General features: G+C 35.8%; 1 protein-coding gene across 1 annotated transcript in view; it reads left to right on the top strand.

The window, feature by feature from the left end:
• mrc1a (mannose receptor, C type 1a) overlaps positions 1 to 16265 on the top strand; it is a 71893-nt gene extending 55628 nt beyond the window's left edge. Inside the window, exons 23-30 of the mRNA XM_051115167.1 lie at positions 5541 to 5646; positions 5907 to 6139; positions 6662 to 6827; positions 7029 to 7181; positions 7475 to 7591; positions 7681 to 7842; positions 7949 to 7981; positions 11806 to 16265. Coding sequence (XP_050971124.1) covers positions 5541 to 5646; positions 5907 to 6139; positions 6662 to 6827; positions 7029 to 7181; positions 7475 to 7591; positions 7681 to 7842; positions 7949 to 7981; positions 11806 to 12044 — 1209 coding nt within the window. The 3' untranslated portion in view covers positions 12045 to 16265. The remainder of the gene's footprint in view (positions 1 to 5540; positions 5647 to 5906; positions 6140 to 6661; positions 6828 to 7028; positions 7182 to 7474; positions 7592 to 7680; positions 7843 to 7948; positions 7982 to 11805) is intronic.
• The last annotated feature ends 3980 nt before the right edge of the window (positions 16266 to 20245 follow it).

Raw genomic sequence — 20245 nt, 5'->3', positions numbered from 1 at the left:
TCTTATGTCTTGCCTATGCTGCAACTGTCTGCCATTGTTCGACTCCAAGCCTGTATATGACAATGCCTCTGTCGAAGCTGTCTAATAAAAGCTTGCATTTGGATTCGCCCGCTTCACACATCCTTCACTCCGTAACAGGTAACCACGTCCATATGATTTACATTTGACTAATCAAATGTTGATATTCAAATAATAAGTAGTGTTATAAAATAATAAGTAGTGTTATTACATTTCAAGACCACCCATTTTTAAAGGAGCACTAAACCAAAAGCTTATTTGTCCCATTTTAGCTGATGTCCTACTTTTGTTGTCTTCACCCTACAGAAATAAAGTTATCAAACACTTTTCAGTCTTAACTGCATAAATTATACATTAAATATAGACTAAATCATATTATAGCTACAGTATTCTCAGTTACCTTTGTTCTTTGATTTGATACTTTTGTTTGCTGCTGTGACTTTAAGACCTGATGCTGCGGCACATGACACGGATCTGACACGCATCTCATTTTCTCACAACTCCTTAAGTTAATTTAAAACATTATTTAACTCATTTAAGACTGTGCTTTTGAGGATACCCGACAAAACAGCATTGAATTTTTTTTATATTTTCCCCTTGCCCTAGTAGGCAGTCTTTTTTCTTCCTCCAAGCTCGGGTTCTTTACCAGAGACCTGGGAGCTTAAAGTTTCTGCAAAGTATTTTATAGATATATATATTATATATAATATACACATATATATATAGAATTTGCTATGTACAATAAATACCATTTATTTAATTAGAATGTCCACCCTATTAGTTTTACATTCCACACTGTTAGGTTTATAGCCCTTACAAAGGGTGGAAAATTTTGAGCTAAGTTGGCTGTAGCAATTTTGTTTATAATTGTTTAAAATAAAGATGATATAATTAATTTGGATTAACTAAATTAACAAACAAACAGTTTGACACAAAGTGTTGACGCTTACCTAAGTTTGTGCAGTTAAATTCCAGCAGTAAAAATAAACAATATCACTTTCTGAAAATGATCTCAATGGAATTGTACTCTATTTCGGAAGGCGAATAAGTATTCCTGTATAACAGGAATGACCCAACTGCAACACTCCTATTTTATTTGTGCTTATTTCATTCATAAAGTTTACACTCAGACTATTTACTTCACACAGTCATTATTGCATAATAATTTTGTAGGTTTATGTAAAAAAGCATGCTGTCCTTTGGCTCACCAGTTCCTGCGTTTGAAAAGTATGGAACTTCACTTAAGTAATGTGCAGGTCTGGAGAAGTGTGGAAAAAGGTATGGAAAAATATTTGTGTTTTGACTATTTGCCCTATTCAGTGTTCTAAAACATAAAATTAATAGTTTCTAAAAATAAATTTATGCAAGCAGAGAGATTTAATGACAAACGTTTAGTGATCATTTGAACATGACTGAATAAATTCAAGGTGCACATTTCCATTATGCAGAACTTATTATAAGTAAGTGTTTTTTATTTATTTAGTTTTTTAACTTCACTAAACAAATGTGTGTGTGCCACACAAACCAGCAAAAGATAAAGAAGCAAACTTGTAGACCTAGAAGAAAATGTATACGTACAGTATCTAAGTTGATTATTAGCCTACTCTTGTCTTGACAGAAAACGTTTTGGAGAGACGGAGATGCACAGAGACGACAGCGCGGCAATCATGCTCTGCTCATTTCGTTCATTTGTGTATCATATTGTACAAGGTTTAATTTACTGACACTTAAATATACACAAACAGTAGCCTAGAACATGTATGATGGAGTATTTTTGTTGACATTACTCTTGCCAAGCTCTGATTTCTGAGACATACACGGAGAGGCAACAGCTGAGAGTTAGAGTTAGAGGTTATTGTTTGGTAAGCTGGGGTTAAAAGAGTGCTCCCATGATTGGTCAAGAGACACATATTAAAAGACCTGTGTTTTCACAGGATGTTATGTTTTTATGGATGTTAAAGAGTTAACAGAATGTTACACAAGTATGGCAGTTTACGAATGTTGACGCAGAGGCACAATATGTGCCAGATCCAACCAAAGACTGGCTGATTACAACAGTTCTGAAAGATACATACACTCCTGAACAAAATCTTAAGACCAGGGGAAACATTACAAATATTCACATTGCGTGCTGGTGGATCGTATCCAGGTTGTAAGTACTGCTTTAAAATGGCAAAAGAAGAAATAGGAGCAAGAGCCAAAAAATAGAGAGCAGGCAATTTATAGAAAAGTGAAGAAAACTCAAACAGACTGTTCATCAGCTGATCAAAAGTTTAAGACCATCACCCAAAAAAAAAAAAAAACCCACAACAGAGCTAAAAGTGTCAAAAAAGGACTTAGTAGTGAGTAGCCCCACCATTCTTGTTGATTACATTCATTTTGGCATGCTTGGTTCAACTGTTTCCAAGAAGCTGGTGGGAATGTGTGTCCATGTGGTGAAGATGGCCTCACAAAGGGCATCCACAGTCTGGAACTGACGTCATTTTTTGTAAACTTTCCTTGCCATCCATCCCCAAACATTCTCAATGCAATTTAGATTAGGGGAACACACAGGAAGGTCCAAAACAGAGACGTTATTCTCCTTTGTCAGGTGGGCGTTGTAAACTGCAGAGTTGTCCTGTTGAAAGAACCAGTCATTACCGCACAGACGAGGGCCCTCAGTCAAGAGGGATGCCCGCTGCAACATGTCCACATAGCCAGCGGCCGTTTGACGCCCCTGCACAACCTGAAGCTATATTTTTCCATTGAAGGAAAAAGCACCCCAGATCATGATGGAGCCTCCTCTGCTGTGTCACGTAGAAAACATCTCCAGTGAGATCTCCATGTCATGCCAGTAACATTAGAAGCCATCAGGACCATGCAGCTTAATTTTTTTTTCTCGTCAGAAAAAAAATACATCTTTCAGTGTGCCATGTTTGGTGCTCCCTTGCAAATTCCAAATGGGCAAGTTTGTGGTGTGGGAGAAGATGTGGGCATTTTTTGTTCTTGAAGCCCTTCTCTTGCAGATGCCGTCTTATGGTTATTGGGCTGCAGTCAGCATCAGTAAGGACCTTAATTTGGGTCGAGGATCAGTCTGTGTCTTCAGCATGTCGGATCCTCCGGCTCAATACAGGTGATTTTTCTTTGGGTCTACCACTTGACTTTTTTGTCTCATAACTCTCAGGATCTTTTGAGAAATGTAAAATGGCTGTCTTACTGTGTCCAATCTCAGCAGCGATGGCACGTTGTGTGAGGCATTGTGCAAGCAGCTCAACACTCCTGCCACGTTCAAAGACAGAAAGCCTTTTTGCCATTGCCATCAGGAGGTCATGACAGTGTGACTGCCTGAAGAACAATGACATGAAAGCCATATTTTGCGCAGATTTAAACTATTGAAGGCTATGGTCTTAAATGTTTGATCAGCTGATAAATTGCCTACTCTATATTTTTTGGCGCCTGCTCCTCCTTTCTTCTTTTGCCATTTTGAAGCAGTACTTACAACCTGGTTTTGATCCACCAGCACAAACTGTGAATACTTGTAGTGTTTCCCCTGGTCTTAAGATTTTGTTCAGGAGTGTATATTCATATTCAGATCATTCAGAAACTTAGATAGGTTTTGTTTTGGTTTGCTTTTGCGGGCAAAGCTTACCAATTGCGAGTTTAACCCTTTGGCCTGGTTTTAACACCTTGTATTAGTTTGACTATCGACTGATACTGGATCAAAGAGTTCAACATCAATAAATTGCAGAGAGCAGTGCTTCTCAAACCTGTCAATGGGGGTCCCATGTCTACTGCTTATGCTCAGTTATTTTGCCATTTCAATAGATTTAAGGCCTCCCTTTAGGCATTCTCTTAAGGTGCATCTTTGAAGGATATTTGTATATCAGCAGGCTGGACCTCTCCACAAACTTTTCTCAGATTTTATAATCTGGATGTCGACCTGACCCCCAGTTCCAAGGTTCTGTCTGGTTAAACAGGTTATTATTGATCTGTCCGTCTGTAGACCTTTCATGGTCTCATAAACTAGCAGTCACACTGTAGTATAGCTTGTGGTATAGTGTTTCCAAAGTATCTATTGATGCAATATTGAGTGAACCTATGAAAGGGAGCATCTTGGTAATGTATGTTGTTTGTCATACTCATTCATTACTGCATATGGCATATTGGGCCACTTTCTAGTATGTAAAAGTATACATTAGTATACATTAAGTATAATTTAAGTATAACAGTAGTAAAATTAAGAACACAACTAGTTTATATCTATGTTTTAGTTCATACTGCAACTATACTAAAAGTGAACTCATAAGTATACTGAGAGTTTAGTAATTAAATACGTGTAGCATTTTTAGTACCTTTTGAAGTATAGTCTCAGTAAACTACTAGTTTAGCAGTTTATACTGCAAGTATACTCATAAGTTTTCTTTAAGTGAGCTTTACATCATACTTTAAGTATACTACTATGTACCTATTTAGGTATTAATTTGTATTCGGGGTTCCCCGATAAATCGCATGCGATTGTCATACGCATTTAGTCAGTAAAGCCAGTTCTGTGATTAGTAGTAAATGTCCATCACGTGTTTAGCTGGAGCACCAATTAATACACAGACGATATCTGAACATACAAAACATCAAAAGAAAAAAAAAACAGGGTATCTGCTTGTAAACAAAAACATTTTATTCTAGCTTCATGCATTCTTTTCTTATAAACACTTGAATGTGGGTAAGTTTCATAAATAATAATAAAACAGAAATAAATAACGTTTTGAACAAAAAGCTTAAAAAAGACTATGAATTGGATTCAGAGTGATAATCAAAACGTAGATGGAGTCAATCAGCACCCCAAAGCTTGACAGTCATTATTACCTCTTCATGGAGCACATTTTATTCCATAAGGTTACACAGTTTTATTCCATAAGGTTACACATGTTAAAAACATGTCGAAGCATCTGTTGTTGCAGTTGAAATATTCAATGCACACCCATTAAAACATGTTGAAGACTTTGCTTCTGTTTGCCATCCCTGTTGAAAAGACCAGCATATGCTGATTAGGTATATTTTGAAGCATGGCAGCTGGGTTAAGCTGACCCTTAGTTGGTCATAAAATGGTTTAAGCTGATCCTGAGCTGGTTATAAGAAGGAACTAGCTGCTTAGGACCAGCTTACTGTAGCAGCACATGACCAGTTTAAACCAGCTCATAACCAGCTTATAACCAGCTCAGAACCAACTAAGGACCAGCTCAAACCAGCTGCCATGCTTCGAAACGTACCTAACCAGCATATTCGGGTCTTTTCAACAGGAAAATTAAGCCAGTCTGTCTTTTATTTATGTAATGTTTTCAGGTTTATTCTAATTGTATACATAATTGTAAGCAGGCTAAGTAAAGACTGTGTTCATGAGAAGGATTGGGGTGGGGGGTGCTGAACATGAATTCTTATAGTTTATTTATGTAGAAAATGTACATAGAAAAAAAAATGATTCTTTGATTATTTTGTTTGTTTGTGTGGTCATGCTGAGATAATTTTCTGAACTCTATTCCATCCAGAATTTTGACTGTGTTGTCATGGTTAGAAGCCCAGAAAAGATGACAGGTGTGTGGAAAGTCAAAATCTGCGGAGATCTAAGAAGTTTCATCTGTAAAAGGAAAACAGGTTGGATCAGTCATCAAAATCAAATCATTGCAAGCTTTATACCTGAAGTAATATGTTAATACATTTGTGATATATTTTAGTTAAGTATATCACAAATGCACTGGTCACAGCTCATGCAAATCTTTGCAGTATACAGTTATGACTTGTAGTACAACACAAACCAGTTTACTGGTAAGCAGTAATTGTTAGACCAGGTCACTGTTAATTTATTTAGCATATTTCACCTAACGTGTGTAACCTGTATTTAATTTGTGTTATAGACTCTCAGCTTGCTCGTCCTGTGACTACAGCATTGCCACAACATTTCTTCACACTGAAAAATGATTCATACAAGGTTCGGATGGAGAAAATGAGCTGGGATGAAGCCAGGAGACAGTGTAAAGCAGATGATGCTGACCTTGCCAGTGTGCTAGATTCCATCAGCCAGGCTTACACAATCCTTAGAGTCAGCAAACTTAAGGAGCCTTTGTGGATCGGTCTCAACAGCAACCTGGTACAGAAATGCATTTAAAAATTTGTAATTCCCATGTGCATAAAATATTATAAAGTGCACTCATTAAAACACATTACAACATTATATGTAAAAACTTAAAAGTGTTTAATAGACATTTGAAAGAAATTAACTGCAGTGTCAGGCTAACGCTATACTATACTAACATAATGTGTGCATGAGTGTGCTCAAATGGGTAACAAAGAATGTTCCTGGATCTACATCCTTGTGGATCCTGGAAAACACTCTGTCATCAACCAGTGAGATTTTGAAGATTAGTGCTGGGGTTTGGGCTTCAGTAACTTTCTTATCCCCGTATAATTTGCCTTTTGCCTCTGATTATATATATTATGTTTAGGATCAAAAATTAGGGTTAGTGTGAAGACTTTCTTTGACAGGAATGTTGTTTGAGGACCAACAAAAGATGTTGAACAAGTTCTGCATGGCAAAATCATGGTCACTGCTAGAATGTTAAGCCATGTTGATAATGTCAAGAATCTTAAAAATAAAATTTATTTGCTTTAGACACATGGTCAGTACCGCTGGGTGGACAACTGGCTTCTAAGCTACAGTAGATGGGCAACAGGAGAGCCCAAAAATAATTTAGCTTGTGTATATATTGACACGGATGGTGACTGGAAAACGGCTGCATGCAGCAACAAGTATTATTCCCTGTGCAAGCGATCAACAGGTATTTCATTTAACATTACTTCATCAACATTACTTCAGCAAATTTAATTATGTAAAAACTACTTTATAAAATTTAAAGAAGAAAATGCACATTTCAGACATAATCACATTAAATAGACACTTGTACAGTGGTGCTTATAATTGTTTTTAGTTGAATTTCTAGTTCAAGATAATATGCTAACATCCTTCCACTGTCCCAAAGCCATTGCTCCCACAGACCCACCTCAGATGCCAGGAAACTGCCCTGAGTCAAAGAAACGTAAAACCTGGATCCCTTTTAGAGGACACTGTTATGCCTTCATGGGCTCTATGTCTGAAAACTGGGCTCATGCCACAGTGGAATGCATGAGAATGGGTAGGCATTACTTGCTTTGTACAAGGGCACAAGAGTAAGTTTATTTGTTTTAATTTAAACATAAAAACAAAAATAATAATACCGCATCTATGTAGGGATGCTATTATTGGAAGTATGACTTTTTATTTCCTTGGCAAACACAGTGAGGCAATGTTTTAAAAATACTAAAGCTTCAAAAGTAACACGAACATTAAATATTTGATTGCATAGTAAATGGACCATCTTTTGTGCTGCTTGGTGACTGAAAAAGCAACAATAATAATAACAATAATAAGACTGTTCTCTAATTTTAGGAGCATCACTGGTCAGTATTGAGGACCCAATAGAATCTCTGTTTATTCAACGGAATGTAGAGATCATGCAGGATGGAATCAAATCATTCTGGATTGGCATGCACCGCAGTCATATGGGTTAGAAATGTATTTAATCCAAACAAACAATACTCAAAATGATTTCAGAAGCACCACCTGATGTGTGTGTATGAATGTGTGTGTCACAGGTGAATGGATGTGGATTGATAATATGGTGGTAGATTACACAAACTGGAAACCCCGGATGCCTAGTGATTTTGGTAGTTGTGTGGAAGTCCAGTCAAGCACTGGTATGTGGAGTACCACAAACTGCAATTCTTACAAGCCGTATATTTGCAAGACTGTGAAAGGTTAGTTGTCCAACAAATATACAAATGCAACTTTATTTTTTTACATTCAGTTTAATGTTAGAGGTTACCTTTCATAAACATGTACATATATGTCTTTATTTTTCAGTTATACCACCAACAGAGAAGCCATCAATACCACGTATGTAATGCATCTATATTTCAAGTGCTGCAAGGAGTTAATTATAATTAGGGCTGTCAAAGTGTACACATTAATACTAATGTGTAAGGGCTGTCTATTTAACAAGTTAATCTAATTACATTTTTGACGCAATTAACTGTTTTGCGTCTCCAAGCAACACACAACTTCTGACAAAATCTCGAACGAATGGATTGATTGAAGTTATCCCAACAGGAGTAGAAGGGCAGTTTTTAAACATATTTCATAAATTAAATGTATTCTGAAGTGCAGTATAGAAAGCTTAAATTAGATATTTGAGGGAAAAAAAAGAACTCTGATTAAAATTAGAGAACACTTAAAGTTACCTCCAAATTTTTGGTGTTAATATGGCACTAATGGTGCTAATTTCCTTAATTATGTAACAAACCCTATTCAACTGGCAGCATTCCTCCAGTTTTCAATGAGATTGCAAGATGGTGGACTGCTCTAAGGTGACTGAAACCCTGTGATAGAATGTTGTCCAGATGATGGCCAAAGGGATGGTCCTTTCAGCCATTGCAAGAGCAGTTGGTCATTCCAAATCTGTGATTTCTCAAATGTTGCAGGTTTACAATGACACTAATTCACTCAAGTCCCCCAGAAAGGCTGGTTGTCCATGTAAGACAAATGCTTTAGAAGACAGAATGTGGTGAACACTAGCTGGAATTGCTTTCCAGTTCAGTGCTGAACAGGGTACATCTGTCTTGGGACGTTTCTGAGAAGTCAGACTGACAGCACACACTGCAAGTTTCTCATCAGCAGAAAGAATCAAAAGGCTAACTCACCTTTGCTGAGGAGCATGTTGTGTGGAGAGAGAAGAACTGGTCCAAAGTTCACTTGCGATAAGAACAAGTTTAATTTATTTTTTATTTGTTTGGCATCAAATTAAGGAAAGGCCGAAGCCTGCTGGTGAAAAAAACAGCATATGCTGGTAGGTATGTTTTGATGCTGGTTTAAGCAGGTCCTTTGCTGGTTTATGCTGGTCCTTGACCAGCAACATGACCAGCATAAACCAGCAAAGGACCAGCATAAACCAGCAAAGGACCAGCTTAAACCAGCATCAGAACATACCTAACCAGCATCCCAGCATCAAAACATACCTACCAGCATATGCTGTTTTTTTCACCAGGGCCGACTGTGTAAAGAAGTCAGTAAAGTTGGACCTGAACCAGAGTTGGACCTGAACCAGCCCTAGCAAAGCTAGGGCTGGGTCTGCCTCCTCTGGAGGCAGTGCTTGCAGGCTCACCACCTGGTCCCTGAAGGGAGTAAGGAGAACCGGCTGGGGCCTCAGGGTTACCTGGGAATCCACTGTCCCGAACTCTAGGCATGATTCATCAACCGAAAATGCGTGCAGGTCCCCTACCCTCTTGATGGAGGCAAATGCAAGCAAGAGCAGAGTCTTTATTGAAAGGAACTTCAGCTCGACTGACTGCAAAGGCTCAAACGGGTCCTGCTGTAGTGCTGTCAGCGCTAGGGACAGATCCCAAGAGGGTACAGAGGGGGGCCGGGGTGGAGCCTTTTTGCCCCCCTGAGGAACCTGATGACCAGGTCATGCTTTCCCACCGACTTCTATGGGGTCATGGTGCACAGCAATAGCAGCCACGTAGACTTTAAGGGTGGAGGGAGACAGCCTTCGCTCCAACCCTTGCTGCAAAAAGGAGAGCACGACTCCGATCAAGCATCTTTGGGGGTCCTCTCTGCGGGAGGAACACCACTCGACAAACAGGTTCCACTTCAAGGTGTAAGCGTGTCTTATGGACTGGGCTCTCACCGAAGTGATGGTGTTTACCACTCCTTGGGGTAGGTCACCTAGAACCTCCACGTCCCATCCAGGGACCAGACATGTAGTTTCCAGAGGTCTGGACACGGGTGCCATAGGGTGTCCGCCAAGGAGGGGCAGTCACAAGGAGCATTAGTTCTGGGAACCAGGTCCAGGTGTGCCAGTAGGGTGCCCTTTGAAGCTACACTAAACTGCATTTTGGAAGTTCAAACTTGGGGGCACCATTGAAGTCCACTATATGTAGAAAATACCTTAAATGTTTTCCTCAAGAAACATAATTTCTTATTGACTGAAGAAAGAAAGACACGAAAATCTTGGATGACAAGAGAGTGAGTAAATTATCTGTAAATTTTTGTTCTGGAAGTGAACTTCTCCTGTAACCCCTTTTATGGGCCAAGCATAGCTGGAGCTCTATCTGTGGCAAGGCCACTTAACTTTTAAAATGGTAACTCAAATTTGTTCATTGCCAGAACAACTTCATCAAACAAATCCTCGCCTTTGGTAGCAATTCCCCAGTTGTATTAAACTCAGCAGTAATTTTACGCACAAAAATGTCTAATTGGGCGGTATTCATTATGTCTTGTTTCATCTCAGACCAGAGAGGAAAAACTGGATTTTTTTTTTTTTTTTTGTGGTGTCCTTCAGTACTGTTTCAATGTCTTGTGCCATATCAGCAATTCATTCAGTGTCAGTTCTTCGAGATAAACTGATACTTTGGAATAATTTTACTTTGTCTGGTGCTAGCAGCGCCACAGCGGCAACAACGCACTCTTTCAGGAATTCTCCTTCTAAATGAGGTTTATCTATTAGCTTGCTCACCACACATCCTGTATGAATAGCATTCTCTGTGTCAGAATGCGGTCTTGTGAAAACCGAAGAGTTAACTTCATCTAAGTGCATTTGTCCTTGCAACTCATCCAGTTTAGCATGCTTTGAGCAGTAATGGTGCTCAAGATTGTCTTTTTTCCTCACTGCAAGCACATCCCCACAAACTACGCAGACTGGCTTGCCTTTCACTTTAACAAAAAAAATTATTGTTTGTCCATTTTTCTTGAAAAGTGACATTCTGCTTTTCTTTTCTTGCCTGTCACCATGAGGCTTATCAGTAATGACAACCACTAATGTTATGTGCCTGTTACGTTCACGCTATAATATAATTTATAATATATTATTTATTATACTGACTATTTTATGTTATTGTTTGTCACAGAAAAAATAACTACTGTCTTTTATTAGTTTATTTATTATTTATTTTTTTATTTTTTATTTTTTTTGTATTTTCTGACATACTCGTGGGCTGGATCAAACTGTCTTGCAGAGGCTGTATGTTCTCCACCCCTGCTGTACAGTCACGGCTGAAGGCCATTGTTAGGCATGACATGAAGTGCCTTGAGGAAGCATGCCTCATCTGATGGAGCTCAAATAAAAACAGAGACTAGGAAAATATACACTGTGTATTTATGTACTTACTTACATTATGACATTTCTTCACACACATACTTCTCCCAGCATGAGGAAATGTTTAGTTTAAAACTTTTTAAAAAATATATATATATTTTTTATTTTTTTGGTCACGCCGCTAGTCTAAAAGGCATTTTAAAATAAAAATACTTAACACAACAAAAAAATTATTCACAAATAATAAATGCAACTAATTTTCTTCTTAACGAAAATGATCTTAGAAAAAAGTAAACAGCTTCTATACATAATGTACACAACATAATAGCAAACAATTATTAAACGGTGTAACTCAATGAGCATACATTAATACACATTAAAGTTTTAAATAAATTTTTGGGCTTCCACACACACACACATTTACATCAACGCATCTCACGTGAGAAGATGGGCATGGCATCTGTGCCTCTTGCAAGCACACTTGCGTGTAAAGCCAAATAGACATTTAACATCTCAAAATTCTTATCACTCTTGACAGCCCTAAATTTAAAATAACAATACATATTTCTATGAATTCTAATTCTAGACACATTTAATGTTGCTACTAATTTCTGTCTTTGCATTTCAGTCACTGTGGTGAAAGAGACCCCTCATGGCTCTGCTGGTATCGCAGTAGGGGTTGTCTTGGTCATAATTGCTATGGCAGCGCTTGCCACATTTTTGTTTTTCAAGAGAATCCCTACGCCTGTGATTGGTGAATGTACGTTCGACAACAGACTCTACATAAATTCCGACCTAATACGGTCTCCTGCCACTATTGATACAAAGGGACTTGTTGCCAATATTGAACAGAATGAGCATGCCTAACACAAACATACACACCTTTACATACAGATACACACAGACGTGCATGCACACCCCTCACTATAACAACAGGGGGAGGCTGACCCTATTAAAGCCCATCCAAACCTAAGTTTTACACTTGAGCATACTGTACCTTATAAATCTGGAGAGGGCTTATAAAATATATTTGTATCATTTAAGTCAACTGTGTGTTTATATATAAATGCTTTACATTTTCCTTTGTAAAAACTTAATTTGTCATGCCAACTAAGTAAAGAACTGATGATCAAACTAGACAAACATGGACTGCAGTTTTAGAAACAGTTAGAAATCTGTACAGTTCAAACACTTTTTGTATATGGATGTTTCCCCAATTTTATCATGGTTCCTTTAACCAGTTCATGCTTTATAAACATCTGCAATCTTTCTTTTCTCTCTCCTTTTGAATAAATTCTTAAACTTCTTTTGAATAGACAAAACATTAAATGTTATTTTGGCTCAAGAAGATTATTAATGAATTGTGGTTATCAACAGTTTAATTAATTTTTGATTTAATTGAACATTAAGTAAATGATGAAAAGACACTATATTTCTTTAAAATACCAATGATACAAAATATCGATGAATACTTTTCTGTATTTCATAATGTATGGAACAAATGGAATTTATAGACACAGAAAGATTTGCTGGTGCAGGCCACTTGAGGGTGTCAAATATGTGTGATTTGTGCGTTTGAATAGATAAGAATATAAAGACAAAAATTAATATTTTATTTCTTTACTGCATCTTGAAGATACCCATGTATATATATAATCCTTAAAAATAACTCAGTATGTCTTGCTATGTCTGTCTCTCATATAGAATGCAACACATGCATATTGTGAGAAGGAAACATCTAGTTTTAAAGATAATTTTGCTCAATTCAAATAGGCTTTACATATTACATATTACATATACAAATTTTCACGCTTGCTCAGTGAACCATATATATGTAGTTCTGCTACAGGAAAGCACCCTTCTTTTTTCAGGGACTAATTATTCCATTAAATGTCTGCGAATCTTGTCCAGTTTGTGTCTCAGTTTTTAAACTTTTCATGTATATATCATTTTTTACACATGGAAATAAAAAGCAGTAGAACATTTGATTCATTCATTCATTCATTCATATATATATATATATATATATATATATATATATATATATATGATATGTCTGATATACAGTACTGTGCAAAAGTCTTTTCACCACTAGTATTTTCATCAGCTAAAAATGGTTTAAAGTCAATTAAAGTCAGTCTGTTGCTGTAGTGTGTCAGTAAGAAATATCATTTTACATTTCTAAACATTCATTTTGCTATTAATTATAATAATCCAGTGAGATTTTTGTATGGAGCACAGACTGTTGTCAGACTCCTTGTGCAAACAGAGATGTGATCTCTCTGTCATTCAATCCAGTCTGTCTTAAGAAACAGAAAAAATGGAGACAGACTAAATCCAGAAGAACTGTGGCAACATCTCCAAGATGCTTTAAGAGACCTATACCTACAAAGCTACAGTACTGTTAAAATTTTTAGGGAGTTGGGCACATAAAATGAGGATGCTGTCAAAAACAATGCCATAAATAGATTTTCTTTATCAATGAACTTCTATTATCTAAAATAAATCAGCATTTGATGTGACCATCCTTTGCATTTAAAGTAGCTTTTGCCCTAGGTGCACTTGTGCAGAGTTTTTCAGGTAGCTTTGCAGGTAGGTTACTTGAAACATCTTAGAGATGTTGAAACAGTTCTTCTGGATTTAGTCTGTTTCAGTTATTCTGTTTCTTCATGTCATTCCAGAGACAGACTGGATGATGGTGAGATCAGATCTCTGTGTGGAGCACTGGCTGTTGTCAGACTCCTTGTGCAAACAAAAATCTCACTAGATTATTACAGTTAATGGCAAACAGAATGTTTGGAAATGTAAACTGATGTTTCCTACTGACACACTACAGCAAAAGATAACTTACTTTAAACCATTTTTTAGCTGGTGATAATACTAGTGGCCTAAGACTTTTGCACAGTACTGTATATCAATAGTGTGCGGTTCTTCAACGTTTAAAATTGTTTAATTTACATTGTAAATTCATGTCCCAGTCACCTTTTCTTGGTTAAATAAACATTAGAAAAAAGAAAACTATGTTATACTTCTTGATTTTGTATGAAAGCCATGTATGAATCTCATCAAGTTGCAGTAATTGCAGTAACGATTTAAACAATATATATTTTTTCTCTTATGTGACTTTCCCCCATTAAGTCTCAGTTACAACTCAATTGCCCAAACTCGGTTCTGGAGGGCCGGTGTCTTGCAGGGTTTAGCTCCAACTTGCCTTAACACACCTCCTGGGAAGTTTCTAGTATGCCTAGTAAGCACTTTATTAGCTGGTTCAGGTGTGTCCAGAGATGGGCACAATTACCTCAGAAAGCATTTAGTTACAAATTACAAATACTTGCTAAACCAATGTATTTAATGAAAAATACAAAAAATTCTGGTGTGAGAAATGTATTTAATTAAAATTCAAGTTATTTGTAATCTGAAAATACAAAAATATAAACAATATTTACAAGCAATCAAATGCAAGAGACATTGCCATTACATTTAGATACACATATAAGAAAAAGATGAGTGCTTTCCCCTTTTAACAACTTATAAACATATTTATAAACAACATATTCTTTAACCCTATAGACAATAAATCCAATTTATTGATCAATATTTCTTCTAATTTCTGTTTACCTGAATACCATCAAGCATTTCCACACTTTATTTTTTCATGTTTCTTTATCGCTTCTTCGTCATTTCTTTATAAGCATGTCAAAAATTAAGCAGTCCTCCAAAATTGTATTGTCATACTACCTAGTCCTACTCAAAAGAATGGCTCAGGCTGTTTCACTGTCAACAGTAAAGATTACCTCCTAAAAATGCTGATATTTAGCTGTTAAAGGGCTCTATGAAGAATTTAGAAACCCTTGTTCTTATTGGGGGCAGTCGTGGCCTAATAGTTAGAGAGTCTCAGGTCTGGCAAGGATTGTAGGTGGGGAGAATGGATGTACAGCTCTCTCCTTCACCTTCAAACCACGACTGAGGTGAGACCCTTGAGCAACAATATGGCGGCCCACGGCCCTGAGTGTGCGTTCACGCCACGATGCGTGTGTGTTCACTACTATGTGTGTGTGTACTTGGATGGGTTAAATGCAGAGCACAAATTCTGAACAAGTAGCTAACTTTTGCCAAGCAAGCTAATGTCACTTGTCAGCTAGCAAGTGAAGTTCTAGACCTTTTTATTCTATCCTGTAATATCATTCAGTGAGCAATATCTGATAGTATATATTTTAATACATACTTAGCCAGTTTGCACTGAGCACCAAAACAGCTTCTTTCTTTCTGTCTTTTTCTTTCTTTCTTTCTTTCTTTCTTTCTTTCTTTCTTTCTTTCTTTCTTTTTTTTTCTTTTTTTTTCTTCAGTTAGATGAAACCATGGCCGAATTAAAGTGTTAGTTCACCCAAAAATGAAAATTCTGTCATTAATTACTCACCCTTGTGTTGTTTCACTCCTATAAGACCTTTGTTCCTCTTCTGAACATAAATGGAGATCTTTCTGAGGAAATTTGAGAGCTTTCCCTCCATTGGCAGCAATGCAACTTATGCTTTCAAAGCCCAGAATGGTAGGGTAAGGAAAGACATTGTTAAAGTACTCCATGTGACTTTAGTGGTTTAACCTCAATTTTATTAAGTGACGCGAATGCTCTGTTTGCACAATAAAACGTAATTTAACCTTTTTTCTTATACAAATATTGATCTGCATTGTGTGTTCACAAGTGCATTACAACATTTTTTTGTCTTGTGTTCATGCCATAGTAGACTCGCATCAACATAACGCACATGAGTGAGTGTTCAAATTACCACAGGACTTTTTTTTTTTTTTTTTTTTTTTTTTTGTGCAAACAAAGCACTTACGTCACTTAATAAAACCGGATTACTTAATGAACTAACCCAACATAATGTCATATGATTCACTTGCATCTAGCCAAAAACTATGATAGGCTACAGTTGGCAGGAAGAAAGAGCTTTTTTGCCAGGTATGTTTACACATTCAAGGAATTTGTATGTCTGTCAGGAATAAATGTATACATAGTGTTTTTGTTGTTGTTGTTTGGTGAAGAAAGATATTATATTATCTGAGAATAAAATAAACTACTTCATTATGTATTTTGAGTATTTCAAATACAAAACACTGTCTCTCTAAGTATTTAATTACAAATTACATTAGATGTTTTTTTTTTCTTTTCTTTTCTTTTTTTTTTTTTTTTTTTTTTTTGGTCCAGAAAAAATACTAATTACAAAATACTGTACATATTTAGCAATTAATAATAATTTATTTAAAATACATCTAATTTAAATACTGCCCATCTCTGTTTATAGCACAATATAACTGTAAAGGAACAGAAGGAATGAAAAACAAAACAAAACGGTAAAGCCTTAATGAAACAAATGTCTCATTACAATCAGAAAGATGACTGATTTACATGCCGCTTAAACTGAGGCAAATACAGTGATCTGTCACGCCATGTTAAAGAGTGTGGAAAACACATTATTGTAACAGACATATTGTTACTGCTATACTGCATACTGCTATAAAACTGACCAATTTTGAAAGCTGAGACTTTGGAATATCTCCCAGTGCTCCCCAGCTGGGCTTTACATGCACAGTAGGCTAGAATATACTCTCAAAATATTATATTATATACTTTATTTTAAATATTCTGAATTTATTTTCAAAATATTTCGACTTTATTCTCATAATTTTGACTTTACTGTCGAAATATTACGACTTTAATCATGTAATCTTAGTTTGTTTTACATGATATATACATTATATATACATCACAGAGACGTCTGTTTGATGTTTGCATTTACATCTGGAAGATGTATTTTTTAGAGTGTTTGCTAATCTGTAATACGTCTATAGAAAGTTTCCTGTCAGATGTCAAATAGATGTCTATTAGATGTCTTTAAGAAGTTTATGATTTAGAATGTATGTAAAACTGACATCTTACAGATGTCTGTCAGATGTTTGTACACAGGAGATGCTTTCCAGATAAAGTGATCTTTAACAGACATTTTGCATACATAGATGTGTTATCTGGGATATTTTTAGAGTATTTGTAAATAAAGCTTTTTTCAAAATCAAAAATTAAATCTCATATTTCTTCAAATTCCTTTGGCAGCATAGCAAACCATGTGGAGACTATGCTTTTCAGTTTAATATAAATGTATAAATCCATTCAACACATTCTCACTCCCAACTTGTCACATACTGACACTTAGTCAGGGCCCCTTGCCGTAACTTTTTGATGCTCAGGGTACCCCTTTTAGTGTCATTTTTTGATGTGCAGGGTCCTCCATTGCTTTAAATACGAAACCTTTGCTGTGCTGATGTGAAAGGCATTGAAAATTTTGTTGTCATGATTAAATTACATTTTGAGTAATAATTTTGCCATTGTTGCATATATGATGGGGTGTTTTTTTTTTTTGGGGGTGTGCAGGAGCAAGATCATTTTCAGCAATTAAAACCTTATGATTTACTGTGTTCTTCGTTTAAAGATATTGGAGTACTTGAAATGCAACACAACTTGTTTGTAATTCTTTTATACAGTGTTTTTATGGTCAGTTTTTGCAATACATACCTGCACTGTCTTTTTATTTGCTTGTTACGTGTTTTATATTGTTCAGAAGTGGGTAGGTTTAGGGTAGGGGTTGGGGGGCTTTGTATGGGACGCATAATTCAAATAGCTAAAAGCTATGTAGGACCCCACGTCCAAAAGTGACGCTAAAGAGGTACCCTGACCAAGCACCCTGTGACGAGTTGGGAGTGAGAATGTAACAATAGTTGACAACATTATTGCTTCAAATAACAATAAGTGACTTTAGGATTTAACTTCGTTTACTGTAAGCAGTGTTGTCTTCTAACCTTATGTTCAATGTAACACAGACTGCTGTATAGCGATGACAGGCATGGATAAACATGGATATGATATTGAAAACACCAAACCACTGATTCATTTTTTCCCCCATTTTACAGCCCTTGTGAAGCAGTTTTCAAATACCACAGTGTACTCAGATGCAGAAAATGCATTGTACTCAACGAAAAAAGCGACCCTCCATGAAGATGAAGATGGTTAAAATTCAGTGATGGAATATTCATGGTGTACTTTCCACTAATACAGATATTCTACAAATTGTTCTGTCATAGAATTTCACTGATCTTTATTTTATTTTATTGTAACTATTTTGGTCAAGACAAGTTTATATGCAGCTGTACTTTTTTTTTAATGTCCTCAAGGATTTTTTTTTTTTTTTTTTTTTTTGGTTATGTACCCAAAAAGGCACATTAAAGTTTACTAGATATGATACCTTTTGGAACACTGAAAAGCTAATAGTGGCTCTTGTTGTGTATTGGTAATGCATTTCTAATGAGCTGATATGCTTTGAAAATGTGATTAAAGCACAATAAAGTGAAGCTTAAAATGTATTTAAACTGTAGCTCAAGAAGTGTATTTTAAATGAAATGTAAAGAAGCACATCTTAAAATTGATATTAAGCATATCTTAAAGCGCATTTCTTTTTACCTGGGTGTTTATTATTTGCTTCATATCATATCATATCATATATCATATCATATATCATATAATTTCATATCATATACAAACATACAACTGCTTCACAATGGTTGTGAAATGGGGGAAAAAATGAATCAGTGGTTTGGTGTTTTCGAATATCATATTGTATTATAAGGGCCTGTGTGACTTAGGGAAGGTGGCGCCCTATCGCCCTCTATTGGTCAGCTTCCACTGAAAGTACGTTACTACACCACTAATTCATTCCCTCACAGTACAAACTGCTTGGGAAACTTATAAATCTGCTCATTTGAAGTTATGACATCTATTTTTCAGTTTTCTCATAGCCACCTCAAAATGTAGCATCATGCAGATTCGTATGCTAACAAACAAACAAATAAGTCTGTTTGCAGTCACTGCAGGTCTGAACTCTAAAGTGCCTTATACTTATTTGGTCATCTTTATTCAGGTGAAAACACCACTTTCCTCTCTGATACAAGTAAGGGTAACACAGAATACTGTTCCATCATTAATGAATAACTACACAGGAACAAATGACTAATGCACTATTAACATTCTAGTAGCTACTATTAACTAACAAGAAACTCTGATTAACATCAGAATATAATAGCACTAGTGGTAGTTCACTATTAGCTAATCAGTAACTACTATATATTTTTTTTTTTTTCATATCTCCGGGAGAACTACTAAGAACTACTATATACAGGTTCATAATTAATGTGAATAATGCAAAACGTATAATACATTTGCGGTGAAGATCATGGTAACCCACTAGTAATGACTCAAGTATTTACTAGTATATTAGAATACTGATCCAAATAATTAGAAAGATGTAGTAACACTCGAATCATTACTATTGAAAACCTTACATATACATCAGGAGCTTGCAGTGATTTTAGTTATTTCTAGAGAGTTGTCATGATCTTTATTTTAGAATACTGATCCAAATAATAATCCCTTCTGAAGGATTTGGTAATTCTTGAGTCATTACTAATGGGTTACCAAGATGCTCAGAATCAGAATTAAGATTAATTATTAAGAATTAATTGTAGAATTAATCATACATTTTCCATGATTCACATAAATTATGAACCTGTATATAGTAGTTCTTAGTAGTTCTCCAGGAGAAAAAAAAAAAAAAAGTAGTTACTGATTAGCTGATAGCAAACTACCACTTTTAACTGATCATTACTACTTACTGATTCATTAGTTTCTAGTTAATAGTAGTTACTATAATGTTAATAGTGCATTAGTCATTTGTTCTTAGTTATTCATTAGTGATGGAACAGTATTCTAAAGTGTTGCCCAAGTAAGTTTTAAGATGTAATTTTACCAGATTCTGTATTGTCAAAGACAAAAGTTATTTTAATAGTTGCATTTTGCTGAATAAAGAGAGCAACTGATCCTGTCTTAAAGTTTTATTTATAGATTTTTATTTATAGATGTTTATAGACATTTACAACACACATGTATAATATAATCTTGCAAATTTCAAATGCACGGACATACATAAACTTTACATACCCAAGTGTGTATTTTGTCTGGTGTA

Source organism: Labeo rohita, chromosome 7 (genome assembly GCF_022985175.1).
Source record: "Labeo rohita strain BAU-BD-2019 chromosome 7, IGBB_LRoh.1.0, whole genome shotgun sequence".
NCBI classification, from domain to species: domain Eukaryota; kingdom Metazoa; phylum Chordata; class Actinopteri; order Cypriniformes; family Cyprinidae; genus Labeo; species Labeo rohita.
The sequence above is the reverse complement of the archived record's forward strand: the minus strand, read 5'-3'. Positions and strand labels throughout refer to the sequence as shown.